Genomic DNA, 23,059 nt, shown 5'->3' on the forward strand with positions numbered 1-23,059 from the left:
CGAACTGCCTGCCGTTTTCAATAAACGCCCGGAACCTGAGAATCGCGTGGTCTGCGTTTGTGTCCCAGTCACTTCCGTGACACACTGATACGTTTAGCTTACAGTTTGCCAAATAAAAGTTGTAATAAAACGTTTTTTTTTTTTTTTTTTTTACAAAACTGTCCAAATACAACCAGAATATCCATTGGTGTCCTCGTCACTTTAATTTCGCCAACAAATCCCGCCATGAAATACGACCAAGCTTTTGCGGAACATTCTAAAACGCTTAAGGTGAAACGGCTTAACGTGGCTTAATGTTCCAAAACAGCGATCAATGATCACCAAATTTCTCTCGGACATCTCTTGTCACAAAAAAGAAAAACTAAAACCCAAGGAATATGGTATTTAGGCCGACGTTACTGTGCTGTCCTCTTGCTTTTTTGTTAGTTGATCGCTGTTTAGAAAATTAAGCTACGAAGCGTTTTCCTGATCATTTGCGTCAATGGAGAGTTTTGCTTTTTTTGATAGTGTCAGACAAATTTGGTGATCACTGATCGCTGTTTTGGGACATTAAGCCACGTTAAGCTTTTTCCTTATAATGGGCGTTAATGGAGAGGAAAACGCTTAACGTAAGATAACGACCATACTCCTAGGATTTCGGCTTTGACAGGGGTAAGTGTTTCTAGCAAAAGATGTCGGAGAGAAATTTGGTGATCATTGATGGCAGTTTTGGAACATTAAGCCACGTTAAGCATTTTAGAATGTCCCGGCTTTTGTATGCCTTCAGACTTTGCTTTGTGTATTTCCCCACCGTCGAAATCAGGTACATATAAATGTCAGGAAACCCGATTCCTGGCGACATGTCAATGTCCATGGACCACTGGTTCTTTGGTAAGTTGTGTAAGGATCACTGTGGAGTCCAACTGCCTTTAATTTAAGCAGATAATCGTTTGTGTTACTCCCGGTTTCGCAGTTTCCCCTACTAAAGGCAGCCATGTTGCAGCATGTTTTGCCACTCAGTCCGACTGAGGGGGCGTAGTCCGGTGGGAAAGTGACGTCAGTGCATAACCTCTATAGGAGAATTCAGTAATCTTCGCGCGCACTGTTGGGAACTGTAGTGTGATTACTGAATTTAGAACAGTAACGCGTTACAGGCAAATGTAATGTGATTACAGTAACGCGTTATTTTGTAACGTTACTTTGTAGCGTTATTTTGTTGCCTTACTTTTAGCATTTGAGGATTTCTGTGTTAGTGGACCTGCACAGGTGTGTGCTTTTGATGACAGGTATTTCCATTACGTTGACAAACATCAGATGCTGAAGGATCATGTGGATGGGACTTACTGTTTACAAATAAAGTTTACAGATGCACACACTGCATTCATTTCATGGATGAAGAAAGGTCCAGTCATTAGAAAAATAGCACTTTCTTTGGGGAGTGAAAACTTTTGAAAATGAGGTTTATGGAGCTGATACATGGGAGCGCATTGATCTCTCTTTGAGAATGACCTCTCTCAGTTTATTCTGACCAGCACAGTGATTTGAAACCATGAAGTATTTTTTTTACATTCATTCGCTTGTGTGATTGACAGCCCAATATTCTGTGAACTCCACCACAGGATATGAGGGAAGAGGAGTCACTATCAGGTGTAATTATGCATTGAATCATAAAGTCAGCAATACATACTTTTGCAATGACATTAGTTTGAGTTGCAAGAATCTAATCAGAACTGGAAAACAATGCTTGTCACTGTGTGAAGAAATGAGTGTTTGCACAGATAACTACTGCTGGGCTGTAGATGCACTGTGATTGCATTTAGAGGCTGCAATCTGATTTTATTTATTGTACTTTTGCTAATCTCTCTCTCTCTCTCTCTCTCTCTGTGTGTGTCTTTCTCTCCCCCTTTCCCCCAAACTATCTGTCTAACTATCTTGCACTCTTTCCCCAAGATCTCAACCCATAATTCCTTCAGCAGTCATTCAAATGTCCCCACCCCACCACATCACTCCCTCATTGCATTAGTAATGCTGTTCCTGACCCCCAGTACCCCCAACCAACAACTCTTGCTCCATAAAGGAACACAGTAACATACAGAGTTTTACAGAAGGGTTGTGTCTGGACCTGTTGCTGGATTGCAATGCCACAAGAACAAATGCAGTGATCAGCCACAATCATTAAATAGAAAAACTTTTACAGTGCATCTTAGCAGATATCAATGCTAAAAGAAAGCAGAAATATGACATGGGCTCGGAGGAAGTTCTGCACTCTGAGTGCCAAGGAAACATGCACTCTCATACATAGAAAACAGACACACCCCTTCAACAGATAGAGATAATGATAACAAGAGTTGGGGTTGGGCCTGTTGCTGGGTTACAATGTCATAAGAATAAATGCAATAACCAATTATAATAATTAATTAAAAAAATCATCATTGACATAATGAACTTGTGTAACATTTCTGCTCTATTTCCATATACATGTACTCTTAAAGTTCTGTGCTCCGAGCCACAAAGGAACATCACTCTCTCATTCAAAGGGAAAGCAGAAGTGTCTCAGCACTCAGGAAGTGGGGTTTTATGATCTACGGATACATTTTTCTAATTTTTTCTAACTGTCATCAACTGTCAGTCCTGCACCACGGTCTCATCTGTCTCTTCCTCTTTTCAGGTTCTCATCAGAACATCTCTCTCTCTTCTCCCCTGAACTCCTCTTCCCCACTTTGACATCACTGCAGCTCCTCTTCCTCACTTTGACAGCACTGCAGCTCCTCTTCCTCACTTTGACAGCACTGCAGGTCTGAGACCACTGGCAAAATGTCCAATCAGGGGCCTCCTCCTCTAATAAAACAATCTGTGAGGGGCTGGGGGTCTGCTCCCCCCAGATCATTTTTTATGTTTTTTAAGCAAAAATTAAGCTGTCTATTTTATGGGAACATTAAAAAATGCATATTTTGCATACTGTTCAACCAGATGAATGGTAGCATGATGAAAAACTTTTCTTTCATAATGAAACAGAACATCAAAATCCAGTGGAAATAAGAGCTTAATATTAATATAGGGGCTGTTGGAAATGAGGGATAAAAGTATGCATTCTGACACACAGAAACATCACAGGACAGAACTTGGTCGCTGTTTCTCTAGTAACTGTATATAGTTTTCATGTAACAGCTGTCAAACACATTGGGTAAAAGTATGAACCTCTGGTTTTCAAGAGCATGGAGGTGTGGGTCATGTGACTTTCTCTAAAGGGAGTAATTGGCTGCTGGGCACACTGCAGCTGGTGGAGGTCATAAGAGGGTCTAAGAGGGTCATATTAAGTGAGAATGATTTTTGTTCAGTAAACCTGCTATCTGAAAGTAGCCTACAAAACTAAGGGAAGTCAAGTACATACATTAACATACATCACACAGTCACTGGATCACATTATCCATACCACATTGTGATACGACAAGTAAAATCAGCAGCGAGCAATTCTCAGTTTGTATTCCATTATTGCACCAAATATGAAATACTGACCCTTTTAGTGAAGGTTGAGGAGAGAACAGATTGTGAGTCATGAGAGCAGAAGAAAAAAAAACAGCAAAGGGCTGCAGCCCAAAAGCCTCTTTAAACTCCGCCAAAATCTTTAAGGAGTGCAGCACTGCACCTTAAACCTGTCTGTCCCTGACCAGACACCCTTTCACAGCCAGCAGTGTGAATCTAGTCCTTTAAACACATACATGTACAATTAGTCACTTGGCAGACATGCTCATGCAAATATACTCACAAGTGTGCATTCATAGCTGCACAGCTACTGAAACATTAGTGCCATCTTTGAAATGTAGTGCTTCTCCTCTCTGCTTTGTGTAGATGTGGATGAATGCAGGGAGAATGCTACAATCTGCGGCTCAAACGCAACCTGCAGCAACACCGCTGGCAGCTTCACCTGCGAGTGTAAGGAGGGATTCATTCCCAGCCCGGGGCTCGAATGGAAGCTGGGAGTCACCACCTGCAAAGGTGAGTGGGGAGGGGAGGCTGGGAGTCACCACCCATACAGGTGAGTGGGGAGGGGAAGCCTGGAGTCACCACTCGTACAGGTGAGTGTGGAGTGGAAGCAGGCAGTCACCACCTGTACAGGTGAGTGGAGAGGGGAGCTGGGAACACCATGCAGATCAAAGTCTCCTCTGAAGGCCCACATTAATGTGTCCTGCAAAGATCAATCAGAGATTTTGTTTCCCAAGCTACAGAAATTCCCTCTTTACATGGAGGAAAAGGCTTTTGCTATCTTCATCTGGCAAAAGAGCGCCTCAGTGAAGGTCCAAGAAGGCCTCCAATCATGATGCAGTTGATGAGAGGGCAAAAAAGGTCAAGGTTCTGTTTACAACATATTCACTATATGGTCAAAAGTATTCGGGTGCCTGACCATTACATTGTCATGACATTGTATTCAAATACATATACTTTAATCTTTCCACAAAATTTTAGAGTGTTTCTGTGGGAATTTGTGCCCATTCATTCTGTAGAGCATTTATGAGGTCAGGCACTGATGTTGGACAAGAAGGCCTGGCTCGCAATCTCTGTTCCAGTTCATCCCAAAGGTGCTCGATGGGGTTGAGGTCAGGGCTCTGTGCGGGCCAGTCAGGTTCTTCCACACCCAGCTCATCAAACCATGTCTTTATAGTCCTAGCTTTGTGCACTGGGGCACAGTCATGTTGGGATAGAAAATGGCCCTCCCCAAACTGTTGCCGCAAAGTTGGAAGCATAGCATTGTCCAAAATGTCTTGGTATGCTGAAGCATTAAGATTGCCCTTCACTGGAGATAAGGGGCCTAGCCCAAACCCTGAAAAACAGGTGTGGCCAAATACTTTTGTCCATATAGTGTAATTATGTACATACACTTGCACGGGCTAAATATACGGTTTAGGAATTTCTATTAACGAAGAATGAATAGAATGTGAAATAAAATGTGAAACACCCTCCCTTACCATGGTTTGCTCACTTACATGATAAAGGCATTTGGAAGTGCTACGTGCATGCAGCTACGCTAGTTTTCAGTGGCGTAAGTAGAGCCCTCGTGGTGGTTAAACTTAAAAATGCCTCTTCATGCGTGTGAGTATGAGGTGAGATGAGATGAGTAACACTGTATGAGACAGTGCAGGGGGAGGTACAGTTACATTCAGGCCACATCTGACCCAGAGATAATTTTTGACATAATCATGGTGAAGGTTATGACTGGTGTTGTGAGATCTGATCTGAGGCCAGGTGTAAATGGCAGAAAGGAAGAGTGTGTTGGTACCTCGGGGGGGGGGGGGGGGGGGGGGATCCTTCATTTTTTCCTTTGTTATTCCTTTGTTATTCTTTCATGCAATGAAAAGTAAATAAAAATTTAAATAAAGTTTTTCTATTGATAAAACAGTATACATATAAGAAATTGGCTCTGTGAAGAGTTGTATTTTTGGATCTGTGTATATTTTATAATTAATCTGCATGAAGCATATTTTTTTAGTCTTCTTACATTACATAATTTTGACTAAGCAGACACTTAGTCACAGCAACTGGCATAGGTTACAATGTTATCCATTTGCTACAAACCCAATATCGGGCTCACTTACATATTAACTTTCTATGATATCTTAAATGTTAACACCTTAAACTTGTTGGAAAACCTAAATATGAAGTGAAGCAAGCATGAAAATGTGTGACCAAAATTGCATTGATTCCTCATTTAGCTGTTACCAAACTTCAAACATCAAACATGTTGAAACATTAAGTTCTCACAATTGTTGCCTTCTCTATCATTCAGAGTGGGACATCAACAGTTAAATGTGACACATGCGACCTAAATTTCTTTATTTGTGTTATATTTTCACGACACATTAATAACCGCACGGATATTTTTTTTATTATCAATGATGCATTCCTGTCTCCAGTCCTTCAGGGTGACTCTGCTTTAGATTGGTGTGGGGCTAATGTAAACTCTTTACTTTTGATGTGGTACTTTTGAGGAAGGCTTCCTCTTGTGGGTCTTAATCAAAGTGCAGTTCTGAGCTCCATTTCCAGGTTTGATCAGATTCCTCATGATCTGCATTCACTGTCCCTAGACAGACAGGCCTGTGTTTGAAATGATTACTATTGCTTGTGTTGCAGGTGTGACAGAGGGCTTAAATACAGCAGAATGTGAGGTGAGAGATTTTGTTCTGTGAGTGGGATGTAGGGGTCGAGACAGTAGGGGGTGACAGTGAGAGGAAGGATTGCAATACCCACCCCCCCACCCCCCCACCCCACCCCCACTCCACTCCACCCCGTTTTTCATCCAGTTGCTACCTAGTGTCTCCATAACACATTATTATATATATGATTTTTTCAAGCTATTTCCAGAGTTTTTTTTACCCTGACCCAGGGTAACTCTCCCTACCTGAATTTATTTCTAGAATATGTAAACACTCCTTTGGCCACACTCAGCACATTTTACAAAATTTTTCTTTTTGGCTTTTTTGCTGTGTTTTACAAGTTTTGACTGTTACTTCTGCAAGTAATGAGATTGAGAAGTCATTACCCACAGGGTCAGCTCTGCTTGGTCGTCTCTTCCAGGGTAAATCAGAGGAGCAGTGCCAGTTGGACTCTGTGGTTAATCTGCTAGATAACAGCAGCTCACTGGTGCTTCCACCCACAGTGAGTTCAGTATCTGCTGCCGTTTTCACTGCGCTGTGTGTATTTAGTGTGCTGTGTAGCGCTGCACAGAGAGTGGCAGCCATGTTGCAGTGCCCACATCCTTACTCTGTCCTTTCTCTGTCTGTCCCCACTCTCCCCCTTGTTCGCTTGCTGTACGCCACACATGCTCTCGAATATGATGAAGGATGACTCATCTAACCATGTCACTTTTTTTTTCCACATCTCTGTAGACCAGTGACTATGAGCATGTGCCAATGCCACAGGGCATGATTGGATGTTAATGGCTTAATTGTGCCTGCATTTGTTATGTTTCTTCACCCATTTATTCAGGGTTTTCCTTTAATTTGTCACCCATATATATATATATATATATATATATATATATATATATATATATATATATATATATATATATATATATATGTGTAGTCACTCTGTTGAAACTTTGGTGAAACTATTTACATTAAAATTATTTTATTACCCTCATTCAGGCTCTCATTAAATAACCATTTTTTTTCGGTAAGACAGTTTGCATGCAATAACAATGGAATGGTGAATTATGCTTCCCTGTGAAGAGCAAGTCTAATAATCATGGTTAAATTTATAAACCAAGAAAGCTGAGGTAAAAGACAGTTGTGGTAAATTATACAAACATATAATGTATATAATACTTGAAATATACCACCAGGGCCCACAAATATCGCAGTGTATGATAATATACTGGATATCAGCCCAAGCCTAGTGTATGTGATTGTTGTGTCACTGCAACAGTATTACTGCTGCTGTCTTTTTGCTGTGTTATTTAGAAGGTTTGTTAATATGGCTCAATTATAATGTTATTACTGTGTAAATGATGTGTGATAGCCATTAATTCTCTGATAATACCATGTATTACCAGCATTATTAGCATGTTATAACAGTGTTATTGTACTGTCATACAGACAGTGGAAACGCTGCTGAATGTGACCCTGAATGTGACCCTGAATTCTGTGAGGGAGGGTAATGACAGAGACAAGCTGAGAGATACCATGCTGGAGGTCACAGAGAAGCTGGCGTCAGCACTGGTGAAGCCCACACAACACCAGAGCTTTGCCAGCGTCAATACCACACAAATAGGTTTGCACCCTCCGATAACCGTTTAGCACAGTCCTTTGTGAAAGAAATATGCTGCGAGTTTGTCTTTTCTGATTAAAAGCCCTTAAGCTGGTTTAAGAATAAATGCTTCAACAGTTTATTCTTTGCTCTTGGGGTTAAAGGTAGGCCAGCATATACAATGATTTGACTGGTCAAATTTGTTTCGACTCCCTTTAAAGGATGTAAATAAATCTGTGTTTTGTGTCCAAAAACTTTTAGGAGCAGAGTTTTTGCAAACACCAGTGCTGATTTCTGAACACCAGATTATTGTGAAGTGGGGACTGCCTGTAATATAGTACTGTAAATTGTTCAGTATAAGCAAATAATTTACAATGAAGGCATTTACTGTCAGGTTTTTTCCATCTTTTCTGTCAGAGGTGCAAACGTTTGCCATCGGGCCAGAAACCAACCTGACAGACACACCTCAGCTGAACTCGAGAAACAACATTTTGGAAATTGATCTGCTTGGAATTGCTAAGAACAACAATGGTGAATCCAGAATCCACACCTCAGCCAATCACAGTGTTCTGTTCATTACTTGATCTTTTTGGATCTTTTTATTACATTTTTATCTGATTTTCTAACATCACAATCTGCAGCGCATGTAATTGATATTCTGAAGTCTAGGGCAAATTTTAAAGCACCATTTCCTGTTTCATCCTCATGTATGTAACATTTTAGCTTGACAAAAATCATTTTATTGGCTGGTTTTCACACATAACTACAAACCTCTAAACAAGACACAGCATTATAACTTCGGCTGATGATGTATGTAGGTTATGTTCCTTAGAGGTTCTGAAGGGAAGTCTACATTAAATGAAGGTTCTGTGTTCTAAGTTTCTGATTTGTGTTGGTTCTGTTGGTCTGTTCTGCAGGATCTGGAGCAGTGGTCTTCATAGCATACGCCAACATGGAGGATGTGCTGAAGGCCAGACTTTTCGACACAGAGAACGACACCATAAAGACCATGATATCCAGTGTGGTCTCTGCCTTTCTCCCAAACACTAAAATCCCAACATTGCCCAATCCAGTCAACTTTACCCTGAGACACCTCACAGTGAGTCCTTGCTCCATACATACCCCTCACTAATACCTTTAACAAAGTTTCCATTGTAATCACATTGATTTGGTGTTGCTGTGAACTTATATGTTGAGCCTCCCTCCCTTTCTCAGCAGGTGGACCCTAAGGGTAATCTCACCTGTGTGTACTGGAATCAGGGCAGGTGGATCGTGGATGGCTGTAAAGCCACAGAGACCAATGCCACTCACACCGTGTGCACCTGCAACCACCTATCCACCTTCGCCCTCATCATGCAGACGGACACACCACCTGAGGTGAGGAGGGGAGGGAGACGAGTAAACCAATCAGGGAAAATGCAAAAAGATGTATTAGGTGGGCCCCAACCAAGAGGATCATGACAGAATTGCTACTAAAATAATGCCAACACAGCACTAACTCATAATCTTCTCTGGCTCAATGTAAAACTGGGTGTCCATTGACTGCTTATTAGTTGATATTAATCACTTAATAAAATTAAATTTGATATGAGCTCATAATAAAGAAATTTCCAGAGTGCTATAAAGCAAATATTTTTCATGTATACAATTAAGATCATCGCAAACCTTATTCCAGACTGTGAGATATCCTAGTGGACCGTCTTATAGTTACATGTTGTAAGATGAATCTATATTCAAATATTATAGATCTAATCCATATGATTGGCTAATAGAACTGAAAGGATGAAACATGGCTTTAGCATTCTAAGAGTCCATGACCGCCCACTGTGTCCATTTTGCTTTAGAGGGAAGTAAACCGACTTGGGTGAAAATATGGCTGATGATGTGCTGTTTGAAGGAGTTGGCTGTGAGTTGAGCAATGGCTTGGTCTGAAACCACTGAACCGTTTTACTGCACTGGGCTGGATCGAGAGTTGAATATTCAGAGTATTACTTGGAAAAAGAAGGCAGATCTGGAGATTTCGGAATGAATTAAATTTCATCTGTCAGAGCCTAAAATGAAGCCCTTCTCCTTAGTGAACCATTTAACAGGAGAAGAAAGTCAGTGTTCAGACCATGGTTCAACTGTTGTTATTGAAATGTAAGAGGTGCCATGCATTTTTTTAGGGTTGTCAAAATAACATGTTAATTTTGATTAGTTAATCGTAGAAATAATCCCACTCTATGATGCCCCTTGACCCCATATGTCACTGTGCATTTAAACATTTATCATATCCAACTGCAGACTAGCTAGGTTCTTTTATATCATACATGTTAACACATCTACATTTGCTCCGTCTGTAAATGCAAATTAAGTTTGCATTGGTGTATTCAACGATTCCATCATAACATCTGTAAAGGAGAGTGATACATATATAGTTAAATGTCCCAGTGTTGTTATACTGAATATCAGCACTGATGGAATGCCTCAAATTACTTGGTTGGAACTATACTGTTGTATAAAGCACAATTTAAACATAAATACAACTGTAAATATTTTTAAATGCTTCTCACGGCAAATATTGATATATGCGATTAATTTAGATTAATTAATCACAAATCATGTACTTTATATTAATTTTTTAAATTGCTTGACAGCCCTAATTTTTTTATTATTATTTCTGTGGATTTCTGTTTTGATTGATTTTTCCAGGATGACATCATCTTGAAGTGGATCAGCATGATTGCAGTGTCAGTGGGGCTGCTGTTTCTGGCCCTGGCCATCCTGACCTTCATCCTCTGTCGCTGGAACCCTAAAGTCAGCAACACAGCACGCCTGAACCTCTCCATCTGCCTCTTCCTGGCCCACCTGCTCTTCCTGCTGGTGCAGAGTTTCCTCTCTCACATCCAGAAGCACAAGGTTCTCCACCCACAGCTCTCAACTTTTACCTCATATCAGACACCTCATCACTCTGTATAATCTCAGTGTTGGCGATATCCTCAGTTTTGTTTGTATGGTTCTAAAGAGTTAATTTGTAGTGATGCCTCATAAAGTTAAAAATGGCTTTGTATCAATCAAGATATTTATAAATTTATACGCTGAAAATCTACTTACTTTAAACCTTTGCCAAAGGCTAAAAAGCTAATAAAAGGTTAATACTAAATGGTGCTACTCAAGTATTGGATTGGAATGAAGAATGCTGAAGTTCTGGACAGCATATTAAATAACTGCAGCTGCTCCAGATGTGTTATAGTCATGGGTTCAAAGCAATCTGAGTAATAAATCTGTAGTTAATCTATAGGTGGTACCATACCTTAATAAAAATAATCATGCCATGTGTCAAAACACACAAGAAATAAATAAAGGCTTGAAACAAGCTGACATTGGATAAAGATTCAGTATCCAGGTAGCTACAAGAACTACAGGCTAATTTACGTGTCATGCAAACCACTGGGATCTGTTTTGAGGGATAAATTACAGTTATTCCTGTATGAAGAGCACATGATAGTGTAATGTTATCATGGAGTCTCTGATTAAGTGCCACATGAGCAATCATTACGAAACTAATTTGGTATGGTTTCGTACAATGGTAATAATGCTGATGACATCAGTAATGATGATGGTAATAACGGTGATGACATCAGTGATGATGGTGGTAATAACGATGATGGCATCAGTGATGATGGTGGTAATGATGATGTGTCCCTCCTCAGCTGGTGTGTGCAGTGATCTCGGGCGTGCTGCACTTCCTCTTCCTGTCCAGCTTTGTGTGGATGTTCCTGGAGGCTCTGCAGCTCTTCCTGTTGGTGCGCAACCTGAGAGAGGTCAGGATTATACAGAGGGAAGGAATTCACTGGGGCTTCCTACTGCTGATTGGCTACGGCGCCCCCTTCCTGGTGGTGGGTGTGTCTGCAGGAGTGGTTCCCAACGGATACGGCAGTGACCAGTAAGTACAGAGAGGGGCGGAGCCAAGTGCTTGGGGCGGGGCATTTACAGGGTGACCTACTATTGTTCTCTACCCAGCAGATTTTCTTGAGTAGAATTTTTGATATTTGCTGATCAGAGAGGCGAGATTAACTGGTTCACAAGCCATTGATTACAGTACTCCTGGGTAGTGGAAAGCTAGCAGCATTATGGGCAGCTATGACATTTATGTAGACATTGTTCTGGGTCAGCCTGGAACTGTTCTTCCCTGGTGTCATGGTTCTGGATTTGATTGGATTGATTTATATGCTTGGGTTTCCTTTGTCTTCCTCTTGTAATTTTGAGTCTGGTTGATCGTAGATGCTGGCTGAAGACTAATGAGGGCCTCATCTGGAGTTTTCTGGGGCCAGTGTGTTTTCTCCTTGCAGTAAGTGCTTTACTTATCTGTTTGATGTCTGTTTCCAGTTGAAGTCTGACTCTGTTTAAACTTTTGATGAAAATATACCATTGTCTGATCTGTACAGGTGAATGTCATCCTCTTTATTACCATCATGGGATACCTGTTTTTTGCTTTGGCTGGCCGGAACAAGGAAATCTCTCAACTGAAAGACACCAGGTAGGAGAGAACAGGTAGAGGAATGAGAGGGCAGTTGCAGGTAAAGGAGGATAGATATAGATAATAAGAAACATTATAAAATATGACATTACACAGGCATGAAAATACAGGTACAGGAAAAAAAGATATCTGCAGATATGAGATTTAAATTTTATGTCAGTTACTACGGGTAGGGAAAAAAAAAACAGTTGCCAGTAAAACAGGAAGTCAAGGAACAAAAGGACAACTAGAGATGTGAGAGATAAAATAATAGATAAAAAGATACAATTTTTCAATAAGACACATTACTATTAGGAAAAGTCATGTACAGGAAAAAGGGAGAGGTGAAGGTAAGAGATTTTAATTTTTAGGTAGGTGACAAGAGTTAGAGAAAAAGCAGTTGCAAGTAAAAGAGGAGGTCAGGGAGCAAAGGCCAAAAACAGGTGTGGGAGAATAGACACAGGTATCAGACACCTCTGGTGCAGACCCATCTCTCTCTCTCTCTGTCTCTCTCTGAAGGATGTTGGTGTTAAAAGCACTATTCCAGTTCATCATTCTTGGTTGCCCCTGGATATTCGGCTTCTTTGTGAATAACAGCAAGGTGCTGGAGTATCTCTTCCTGCTTATAACCTCCCAGCAGGGCACATTCATCTTCCTGGTGCACTGCGCCCTCAGAAAAGAGGTGAACACCCACCTGTTCTACCCACTTGTGCCCCTGTTCCCCACTCACTGTCCTGGTACCAGTCTGCCTTACCTGCTAATCTACCTTATTTTCTTTTCCTTCTTCTCACCTTTATATCTGATGTCACTTATCTGTTTTTCTACCTCTGTACCACCTCTTGTGTTACCATTTTTACCTCTCTAACCAATAACCCACCCCACTTACCAATCTGTATCCTCCCCATTTGGTCTCACCTGTGTCTCTAATCTGTACATCCTATCTCCTCTGTCTCACCTGCATCTCACTCCCATCTCATTTATCTTCCCAGACTCACCTGTCTCGCCTGTACCTGTGCTCCATCTCACCTTTACCTCCTCCATTGTGTATGTTGCAGGTTCAGGAACAGTACAGGAAGTGGTGGAAGAACATCTGTGGTTCCAAGGATCCCTCTGAGTCCTCCCACTCATTTACGACATTCACAACGTCCCAGATCGCCACAGTGAGTGAAAGCTGACAGAAACCAAGTGCCATTAACTGCTCTGCAGTGGAAAAGGGCCTGTATCCAAGCTCATGTAATGTACCCATCATGCACTGAGAGAGGAATCAGATTTGGATGGGAGCCTTCCTCTGTGTTGCTGTAATGTTTCAGATTCTGTGCTAAGATGAATCCTCTGTTAGGGATTTCTCTCCCACCAGCCAGGATCTCCAGCACTTTCCATGAAAGAGCAAAGTTTCTTTCCCAATGAGGTTCATTAACAGAAAAGCAAATGAAGCTCTGTAAACCTGTCATTAGATCCAAAACCCACCAGAAAAGATGTACAGTCAACTCCCTGTTATCTTTGAGTGGATTTACCACGACAGCATCAACACAACATTCACTTTGTGGTTTAGTGTTACTGTTGGTCATGTGTCATTGGCTATCAGCAGTCTCTCAATTCATGTGGAATTGTGCAAGCATCAGCAGGAACAGCCAGACTGGCTGATATCCACTTAAAGCTTATGAGTAACTTGGAGGAGCAAAACCCATTACTGTTTTCTTCACCAGACACATCACACAAGGTTAGAGGTTAAATGTGAATCATTCGTCCTGCTAATGATTGTCTGTTTATTCTGTCTTGCAGAAGTGAGAGTCCATGCTTTCAGGAGCTGGATTTGAGAAGCCATCTGACTCTGTGCCTTTTCTCATGAGCCTGTCCCAATATGAATTTTGGAATAAAATGACTTTTTCTTGAAAGCATTTACAATGAAAATATTTTGACTAATGTACATTTAGGATGCACTTTGAAAGTTCATCTGCTCGTTGTTTCTGTGTTGAATAGCGAAAGTAATTGCTGTTTAGTTTTTATAAACCACAAAAAGCCTTGTAATGATGCATTATTTTTTCTATTATTTTTATGCAATGATAAAAAGTCATTGATTCTGTATATGTACTGAAAGGGTTTAATATTACATGAGGTAGGGCAGAAGTGTAGCATAGCGATAAGGAGCAGGGCTTATAACCAAATGGTACTGATGAACCCTTGGTCAAGGTACTGTTAGTAAAAGTCCGGAACACCAAAAAGGGTTTTGTTACGACAAGAAGCAGATTCGATGTTCGTAGCAAAAGACAGGAAGTTTATTAGCACAGCCGGCCGTGGGAACATCAGCATTGAGCAGAAGTTCAACAGGTATAGAATTCAGTTCATTTTTTATACAGTTAATAGCAGTCACATTTGAGCACACATATGAGCTATGATAACCAGCAGGGGTGCTGTTTCTGATTGGTCTTGTGGAGCTGTGCATAGCTAAACAGCTCCCTCTCTAATTGGGTATTTCCTGAGCCCTGTAACCTAATTGGCTCCATAGGGATCACAAGAGGCGCCATTTGGCTCCGGTCGGATGTAGCCACATCGCTTTGTATTCAAATACACATCGCTTGTCTCCAGCATTTGTATTCGAATACACATTGCGTGTCTCCGGAACAAACGCCATGCCATTCCACAAACCTGTCTCCTAACAGTACTTAACCCACAATTGCTTCAGTTAACATTCTATATAAATGGAAAAAAACTGTAAACTATGTAAGTTTCTCAGGATAACAGTCTCTGCGAAATGACAATAATGTAATTTAATGTAATATAGTGTCAATGAAAGTCATCAGTGATTATTGGTGACAGAAAGATCCTGACCAAGTACAGGCTCAGTGACCACACCTCAGCAATTGAAAAAGGTGGACGCAGACAGTCATGGAAACCAAAAGAAGAAAGGTTGTGTAGTCACTGTGAAACAGGTTAAGCAGAAACAGAGATGCACTTTATCCGACACTGTAATAACTTGCAAACAATTACAGACAAATATGATGAAGAAACGTTACAAATAGTTGTGGGGGAGGGAAACACTGCACCTTTAGCAGCATGGTACGTATCAGAGTGCCACAGCCTATATGTGTGTGATTCTGTGTGTGTGTGTATGGATTTATTTTTGGTTAGTTGTCATTTTGTTTTGCATATTTATGTGAAAATTGCTTTGGCATTACTGTGCATCTGTGTGGCAATGCAAATAAAGCTGGTTTGAATTGAATTGTTTGGAGTGGAATTAGCCTGAGCTCTCTGTGCAGTCAGGGTCAGCTGATGGCAAAGCCCAGCCGTAAGGGTATTTTGGATGGAGCAGCTTCCCTGAGGGAGGGCAGTGTTGCCTAGCGGTGAGGAGCAGGGCTTGTAACCAAAAGGTCGCTGGTTCGATTCCACTGCTGGGACACTGCTGCTGTATCATTGGGCAAGGTACTTAACCCACAGTAGCCTCAATGAACATCAGCTGTTGAATTGATAACATTGTGAAAAAAAAAAGAAATACTGGAACCGATGTCAGTTGCTTTGAATAAGAGTGTCTGCTAAATGCCGATAATGTAATGTAATGTAATGTGTAATGTGCTCTTCACTGTGGTTCACTGTTAGCTTGTTGGAGGATCACATTTAACTCACCTCAGCTCTCTCGCATCAGTGTAGAGGGTGTTGCAGTGAAACAAACCTCATGCACAACTGGCGATTCCTAAACAGTGTAACAGAGTCCAAGGACCTGGGCTTATTACCGAAACGTTGCAGTTTTGATTCCCTGCTGGGGAAACGATGCTGTATCCTTGGGCAAGGTACTTAACCCCCAGAACTGCCTCTGTAAGTATCCAGGGGAACAAATGGGTAGCATGTAACAAAATATCAATGTGGGCATAGGACATTACCAGCACATTACCTGACAGGGTTTCCCACTGTGCTTACTGTACTGATAGAGTCACGTATCTGTATTTTGAAAATGTTCTTTTATGTTGAAAACATTTCCGCAGAGGTATGTCAAAAATATTTCTGGAAGTGAGGGTTTTTTGCTGAGTATAAACCACAGGGGATAAAAAGAGGAAGAGACTAATAAGACATCAGTATGTTGATCAGAGTTTGAGAGAAAGAAGAGTTAGAGATAAATGTTTTTTTTTTTTTTATCAAAGTCACACTTCTTTATAAGCAGGGCTTAATATAATCAGGACTTATGAAATAAGACTGTTCTGTCATTTGGTAACTTTAATGAACAGAGAGACTTTTTCCCTTTGGTGTAGGGAGATTCTACTAATCGAGGGAGGGATGTTGTGGGGAGAGGGGACGCTGTAGATGACTGATGAGAGAGAGAAATTAACCAGTAGCTGGGCCTTGTCTGCAGCAAAGAAGTACAACTGGACAAGTTAGAAGAACGATCATGCTGCTGCCAACCGCCTGTGAGAAGCGTATGGATTCTTATCATTCCACTTCAACGAGAGGAGCGGTTCGGTCTGAAAGGCTATCTCTCTCTCTCTATCAATGTTCAGCTTGGCTCAGGAAGCACTGTGCATTACCTTGGCATTTCACTGGCTTCCACTTGTATACTGGAGCCAAGAGGCCGATTCTTATTAATGTAATGTTCTCTGATATCAGTAAGTTCTGACAGCATCTTTGGCTGATTTGGGTGGTGAGGAAATAACATACAACCTGCAGTACACTTGATAATGTGGTCTTATGAAGTCACCCTTAGCACAGAAGGGGACACCAAGCAGGATTCTCTGAGCTTTGCTCAGGTCTCTGGCACACAAGTGTTTGAGCTGCATTTCCTGCCTGGTGAGAAGCTGCTGCTTCCTGCTTCCTGCAGTTCTGTGTGAGAATATTTCACCATAAATAAACAACTAAAAGCCCAGCTGCTGTATGCACACACTTCAGACATCAAGCAGCAAAAACACGTAAAATGTTTCACTTTGTCTCAGTGTGAATGCAGACGACAACACGTTTCAACCAATTTTGCCACATCAAACAAGCTCATAACCTATGTGTAAACTGAAACATCTGTGGTGGTTTTTACCTAAAAAAAAAACAAAAAAACTTCCTTTTCTGCAAAACCCTCTACCTCCATTATTTATATAACAATACGTCACTTTTGTATATCTGTACTACACAGAAATAAAAGTCCTAAAATCCTTCACTGAGCAGCACATAGGCTGGTGTTTGTGCTCTCTCATTTGGGCGTAAGCAGAAAGACAACACAGTGTTGTCGCACATTTGGTCAGAAAATGCAGAATTCTGTCTCTCTCTCCCATCCATCTGATTCACAGGTTTTTATTCTCATGATTTCAGCAGGAGTCTTGGGCATCTCCCTGTGGATGCATTCCCAATGATCTTAAACTTCACCTTTCAGAACTGGACTTCTTATCACTTCCTGCTTCTTTATGCTTTCCTGCAGACCTCTCTGTGTGTCTAGAGTTAGTCACACTTTCACCCTCCCACTTAAAAAAGAACAAAACTGAGGCGTCTGGGGGTCACTGTACACAACCCTGACACATTCTTGCATCATATGTCTTCTGTGGTTACTTTCAGCCATTACTTTCTGAAGCATATTCCAGCTATCTCCTTTTTAAGACTTTGGCCAAAGCCCAAAGCCACAGCTCTTGCTGGTACTGATATCCTCTCATTGCTCTCCTTCCTGCTTATACTTCTGCATTCTCACATTTCGTTTTCCCTGCTCCCTGACATCACAGCAACCTCCACTGGTTTCCTATTGCTGCAAAGCCTTTGATCGTGTTCACCTTGCTTGCCTGTGTTACCTGACCCTCACCTCATGTTGGTCCCATCCTCCTGTTACAAAATCTGCCAAGACTTCAGAAAAAGCTGTGCTTATATACTTACATACTTCAAAAGATTATTGATAATGGTGTTATAAATCTTTAACAACTATATTTTTTAAAATTTTGTGTACCATTAATAAATGTTACCAAGAACTAGGTTACCGGATTCAGAAACTTCCACAGAAAAGTCCTAATTTGCAGTTCTGAGAGGGTCACATGCAGCAGAACAATGGTGTGTACTATAGCCTTGTGTTGGTTAAAAGAACCATGGTGCATTCAGACAACCTGCACCTACTCAGGTAGGTCAACCTAATCCACTCTGAATAAATACTGTTTCCTCCTTTAACAGGAAACAGGAGGAACACAGATACAGGAAATGCTCTGAAGGAATAACATGTCTTTCTTTACAAAGGAAAGACAGAGGGCTATCACTGCAGATCCAACTTTATTGCAAAAAAGAACAAAACAAAAAAAAATACAGTGATTGGTATGAAATGACTGAATCATTGAATCATCAAAATCATGACAATTTCTGTTCCCACCCAAACTAAATGATCTTATCAGTAACAACTGATATGAGCTGATTATTTATGGTACATCTATGTAAACATAGGGAGCATGTATATACTTACTACTGTTGCAGCTGAATGGAACTTTGGTTAAATTCATTAAGGGACAGCTCGTTCACCTTGGCATATCAGACACAATGAATACTGGGATATCAGAGCAGCATGCACCCTGCCAGCACCATTCTGTGGAGGTGCTGAGGGAAAGGGAGGGAAAATTTGGAAGGTAGCTGTGGAGTTGGGGGTGAGATTTATGGTGGGGGGAGGTAGATCACTCTTAACATTAAACAATAATGTAATTTTTATTAATTTTAATTCCTGTTATTTTCATGAACTTTTCATTTACATTTATTCATTTGGCAGACACTTTTATCCAAAGTGACTTACATAGGTTACAGTTCTTTACAATGTTATCCATTTATACAGCTGAATATTTACTGAGGCAATTGTGGGTAAAGTACCTTGCCCAAGGGTACAGCAGCAGTGTCCCAGCAGGGATCGAACCGGCAACCTTTCGGTTACGGGTCCTGCTCCTTAACCACTGTGCTACACTGCCGCCCATGGTCTTGAACATGAGACTTATCAGAGGCGGGGATGACAGGTCAGACCTCATAATGACTTCTGTCTTTACCTTCAGGCTTACTGAGAATATGAAGAACTCAAGGATTCAAACCAACACCCACAAGCAGCTCCTTCAGTCTGCATTAAAACAATAAAGCTTTGGAGACATTTACATTTTCACAGGTTTCTTAGACAGTAGTTATATTGGGACAAATATAAATAATTACTAAATAACATTGAAACAGCTATGCTTTTGGGAAAAAAATACCAAAACATACCAGAAAAGTGACTGTAGTTTCTTGAAGATAGACAAACATACAGAGACTCACTGAGACAGAGAGACAAAAACAGACTCACAGAGAGACAGACACACAGAAAAAGGCCACTGCTTCACTGACATTCCCTCTGGGCAATACAGTGTCAGCACAGCACTGCACTCAGTGAAGCAGTGACCCAGGGACTCCAGCAGGGGGCGCAGTGTGTATGTGAATGAGGGAGAGCAGAGACAGAGAGGGAGGGAGGGAGCTGGGAGAGGGGGAGGAGGAAGAGGAAGAGGGCGGGGCCATGTCTCTCCACACACAGCTGCTGACACTCTGAGCTGCAGACAGATGTAAAGACTGAACTGAACAGAGGAGGAGAGAACAAACTGAGACAGAGAGAGAGAAAGAGAAGGAGAGATACTCTGTAAGGGAAAGGACTGGAGGCACTAGGAATAACTGGGAGTAACTGGGAGCCAGAGCTCAGCATGAGGAACCTCCTTATTGTCACCTTCTGTCTAACAGGTGAGCTCTGTCTGACTGAAGCATTTTCCACTCAGCATTGATACTGAACAAAGATACACTCAACACTGCATTACTGAACAAGAGTTATCCTCAACACTGTGGTACTGAACATTATTTCTTTCAGCAGTATTACACTCAACGCTGTATTTCTGAACACTGAAACTGCACTCAATACTTATTTCACCCCGTACTGCATTAATAAACACCGTTACTCTCAGCATTGTGTTGCTTAAATATCACACTGAACACATTTAACTTAACACTGTTTAGCTGAGATCTGCTACACTGAACACTGATTCAGTTAAACTGTATTATTATGCTGTATTTTTTTGCAGTTTTACGCCCCAGAGTGTCAGTTATGAGCTGTGTCATCTCTATCATCCAGTGTGATTGTGAAATGTGAACAGTCTCCTCTTTTTATGGCTGGTAATTTCATGTTAACTGTTTTTAAATTAAGTGTTTGTAAGAATTATTAAATTTCACAGTATACGTTCTTTATGTGTTTTTTCTGACAGCTGTGAGGTGTGAGGTGTCAGTAGAGGTGATCACGGCGACAGGGTATGAAGGAGGAAATGCTGACATCATATGTTCATATTCAAAGGAGTATCAACAGAATTTAAAATATCTTTGCAAAGGGAAATGTGAGTGGCCGAATAAAAACATCCAAATAAAAACTGAAGAAGGCCAGATTAGGGCACGAAAAGGGAGATTTTCTCTGTATGACAACAGAACAGCAAGAGTCTTCGCTGTGACCATCACTGGACTGACCCTGGAGGATGCTGGGACATACTGGTGTGGAATAAAAACTGTACCATGGGAAACTGATATCTACACTAAAGTTCAACTGGTTGTTAAGAAAGGTATGAGTTCACCATCCTGGATACCATCAGCACTACATGTTTTTAATATAACCATTAAATTAGCACTGACTCATGCTAGACCGATTGTGTTAAAGACTAATTATGCCAAACTCCACACAATAAACTATATAATTTAATAATTTATAAACTATACTAATTTTATTAACAATAAAATTATGCACAATACAGTTTATCTGCAATAAACACAATAACGTCACGATGAAACACTTCATACCTGCTTAAAATTGAAAATAGACGTGCATTTTGTATTTCAATATTTAATTATGCTACCTAAGATGTTATGAGGGATGCATTTGTTTGACAGTATTATATTCATATGACAGTTGTGTTGGGTGTTTAGAGACACAGATTGAGATTAGTTTCAGAGTGGTGCAGGGTTTCAGCGTAAAGTATTTTAAAGTACTTTTAGTAACAGTTAATATGCTTCTCCTGTGATTGACAGCTCAATTTAATGTGAAATCCATCAAAGTGATTGGCTATGAAAGAGGAGGAGTCATCATCAGGTGCCCATACAAAGCAGAGTACATAAACCATAAGAAATATTTCTGCAAAAGTGATAGTCGTAATCTTTGTCATAACCATGAAAAAATCAGCTTGGGCAAAAATATGGATCTGAGATTCTCCTCATATGACAACACTACAAAGAGCTTTTTCACTGTAAGAATCACTGGACTGGCCCTGGAGGATGCTGGGAAATACTGGTGTGCATTAGATGGAAGTTCACACCCTGACACCTACACTGAAGTGGAGCTGGAAGTTAAAACAGGTAAAGTCTGAAATCTCCCATTTCCTCATCAGTACATTTCCACACCTGAGAGAGTCAAACCAGGTCTGCTGGGGTTACAATGAGAAAATACTTAATTTAAACAAAGAACATTGAATAAGATAATAAAATAATAAAAATACTGCAAAGTAGGGGTTGCACGACTTAAGATTTTTAACAGTCGACAGTTATGTGATAAAAGTCGAGTCGACGTTGACTAATCGCTGATGATGTCATAAATAAAGCCACAGGAGAAGGGGACACTTTGCAACAAGCGACAGTCTGTATTCGCAAAACTTAATGCATGTCTGACAACACACAGCTCATGCACAAATATTTTACAGGGAACAGAAACAAGCAGAAACAACAGGTTGCAGCTCAGCAGTAGCAATTTATGCAACAATAACACTTGTATGCTACAAATTCATTTAAGTGCAAAAGAAGAAAGATTGAAATGTCGCTATAACACGGGGAGGAAATAAGACTCACGCAAGATGCAGCCTGTAAGCCTACTCCTGTCAGGACTGCGGCTTCTTCGCCGGGTTTGTTTTTGTTTTTGCTTTCCCTGTCCATGTGCTTTTGTTTTTCCCTGTGTTTCAGCCCTGCCCTGCTCTCCGCCCTGTCTCCGCCTGCCTGCCTGCACACCTGCATCCCATCTCCTCATCAGCCCTATATATTCCCTGCTTGCTTCTTGTCTTCTTGCCAGTTTGTCTCAGTTTATCTGTTTCGCTACCAGCCTTGTTTCCTGTTCTGCCCGCCTGCCTGTTTTTCTCTACGATTTTTGGTGTTTTCTCTGTGTTTTTCTGGTTTTGGACTTTGCCTGTTTTGACCCTGTTTTTGGATTACCCTCTGGATTTAATAAACCCTATGAGTTCCAGTCTTCCCTGTCTGCGCTTGAGTCCCTGCCTGAGTTCTGACAACTCCTCGCTGTCATAGTCCTATTCAGCCACAGTTTTTGCTTTTCGATCCTGGTTTGCTTGTAAGAAGATAAGGACATCAACGTGGGCTGGATGAAGGCTCGCCCGCTGTCGCGTGATGGTATTCGCAGCCAGAGAGAAAAATTCTCTGGCTTGGGGTGCTGGTGTCTGGGATAGCCAAATAGGTTTTTCAAAGCTTTGACAAACCGGGAAATCTGTCCTGGTTGCGGGCCCACCACTGCAGTGGGCTCTCCATGGTGGGAATATGCGGTGTTAATAATCACGGAATTCTTCGGCTGCGGTGCAGTAGTGTCCCGCTTTCCTCCCACTTTGATAGTGTGGCCCAAAAGGTTGGTCAAGCTTGGCTTTTTTTCCCCAGTTACTGGCTCACCTTCGTTATCAACAGTGTCCTCGCTTTGGACATCCTCACCTAGGATGAAAATTTAATAACTAAGTTTACCGTAGCTGCGCATATTATAACAATAGCATCAATATTAGATCATTCTAAATCAATTGACCCTTTCGCACTCAACTTATTTTTATGCTATGTAGCGCGTGTTACACATGGTTCATTATGTTTTCATTTGCAGTATTAAGC

General features: G+C 41.1%; 1 protein-coding gene across 1 annotated transcript; it reads left to right on the top strand.

Annotated features, from left to right (window-relative positions):
* The first annotated feature begins 839 nt into the window (after positions 1-839).
* LOC118782935 (adhesion G protein-coupled receptor E1-like) lies at positions 840-14,008 on the top strand. Its single transcript, XM_036536565.1, has 15 exons — positions 840-870; positions 3,829-3,975; positions 6,106-6,140; positions 6,550-6,630; positions 7,572-7,746; positions 8,140-8,253; positions 8,640-8,821; positions 8,938-9,099; positions 10,414-10,620; positions 11,415-11,647; positions 11,986-12,052; positions 12,150-12,241; positions 12,740-12,902; positions 13,276-13,380; positions 14,003-14,008. The coding sequence occupies exons 1-15, from the start codon at positions 840-842 to the stop codon at positions 14,006-14,008; spliced, it is 1,800 nt and encodes a 599-aa protein (XP_036392458.1).
* The last annotated feature ends 9,051 nt before the right edge of the window (positions 14,009-23,059 follow it).

This window comes from Megalops cyprinoides, chromosome 1, assembly GCF_013368585.1.
Source record: "Megalops cyprinoides isolate fMegCyp1 chromosome 1, fMegCyp1.pri, whole genome shotgun sequence".
NCBI lineage: Eukaryota > Metazoa > Chordata > Actinopteri > Elopiformes > Megalopidae > Megalops > Megalops cyprinoides.

Coding starts and splice junctions, on each gene's coding strand:
- LOC118782935 (XM_036536565.1), top strand. CDS start 840: ATGTCAATGTCCATGGACCACTGGTTCTTTG. Junction 7,747..8,139: donor CGTCAATACCACACAAATAG/GTTTGCACCCTC, acceptor CTTTTCTGTCAG/AGGTGCAAACGTTTGCCATC. Junction 9,100..10,413: donor AGACGGACACACCACCTGAG/GTGAGGAGGGGA, acceptor TGATTTTTCCAG/GATGACATCATCTTGAAGTG.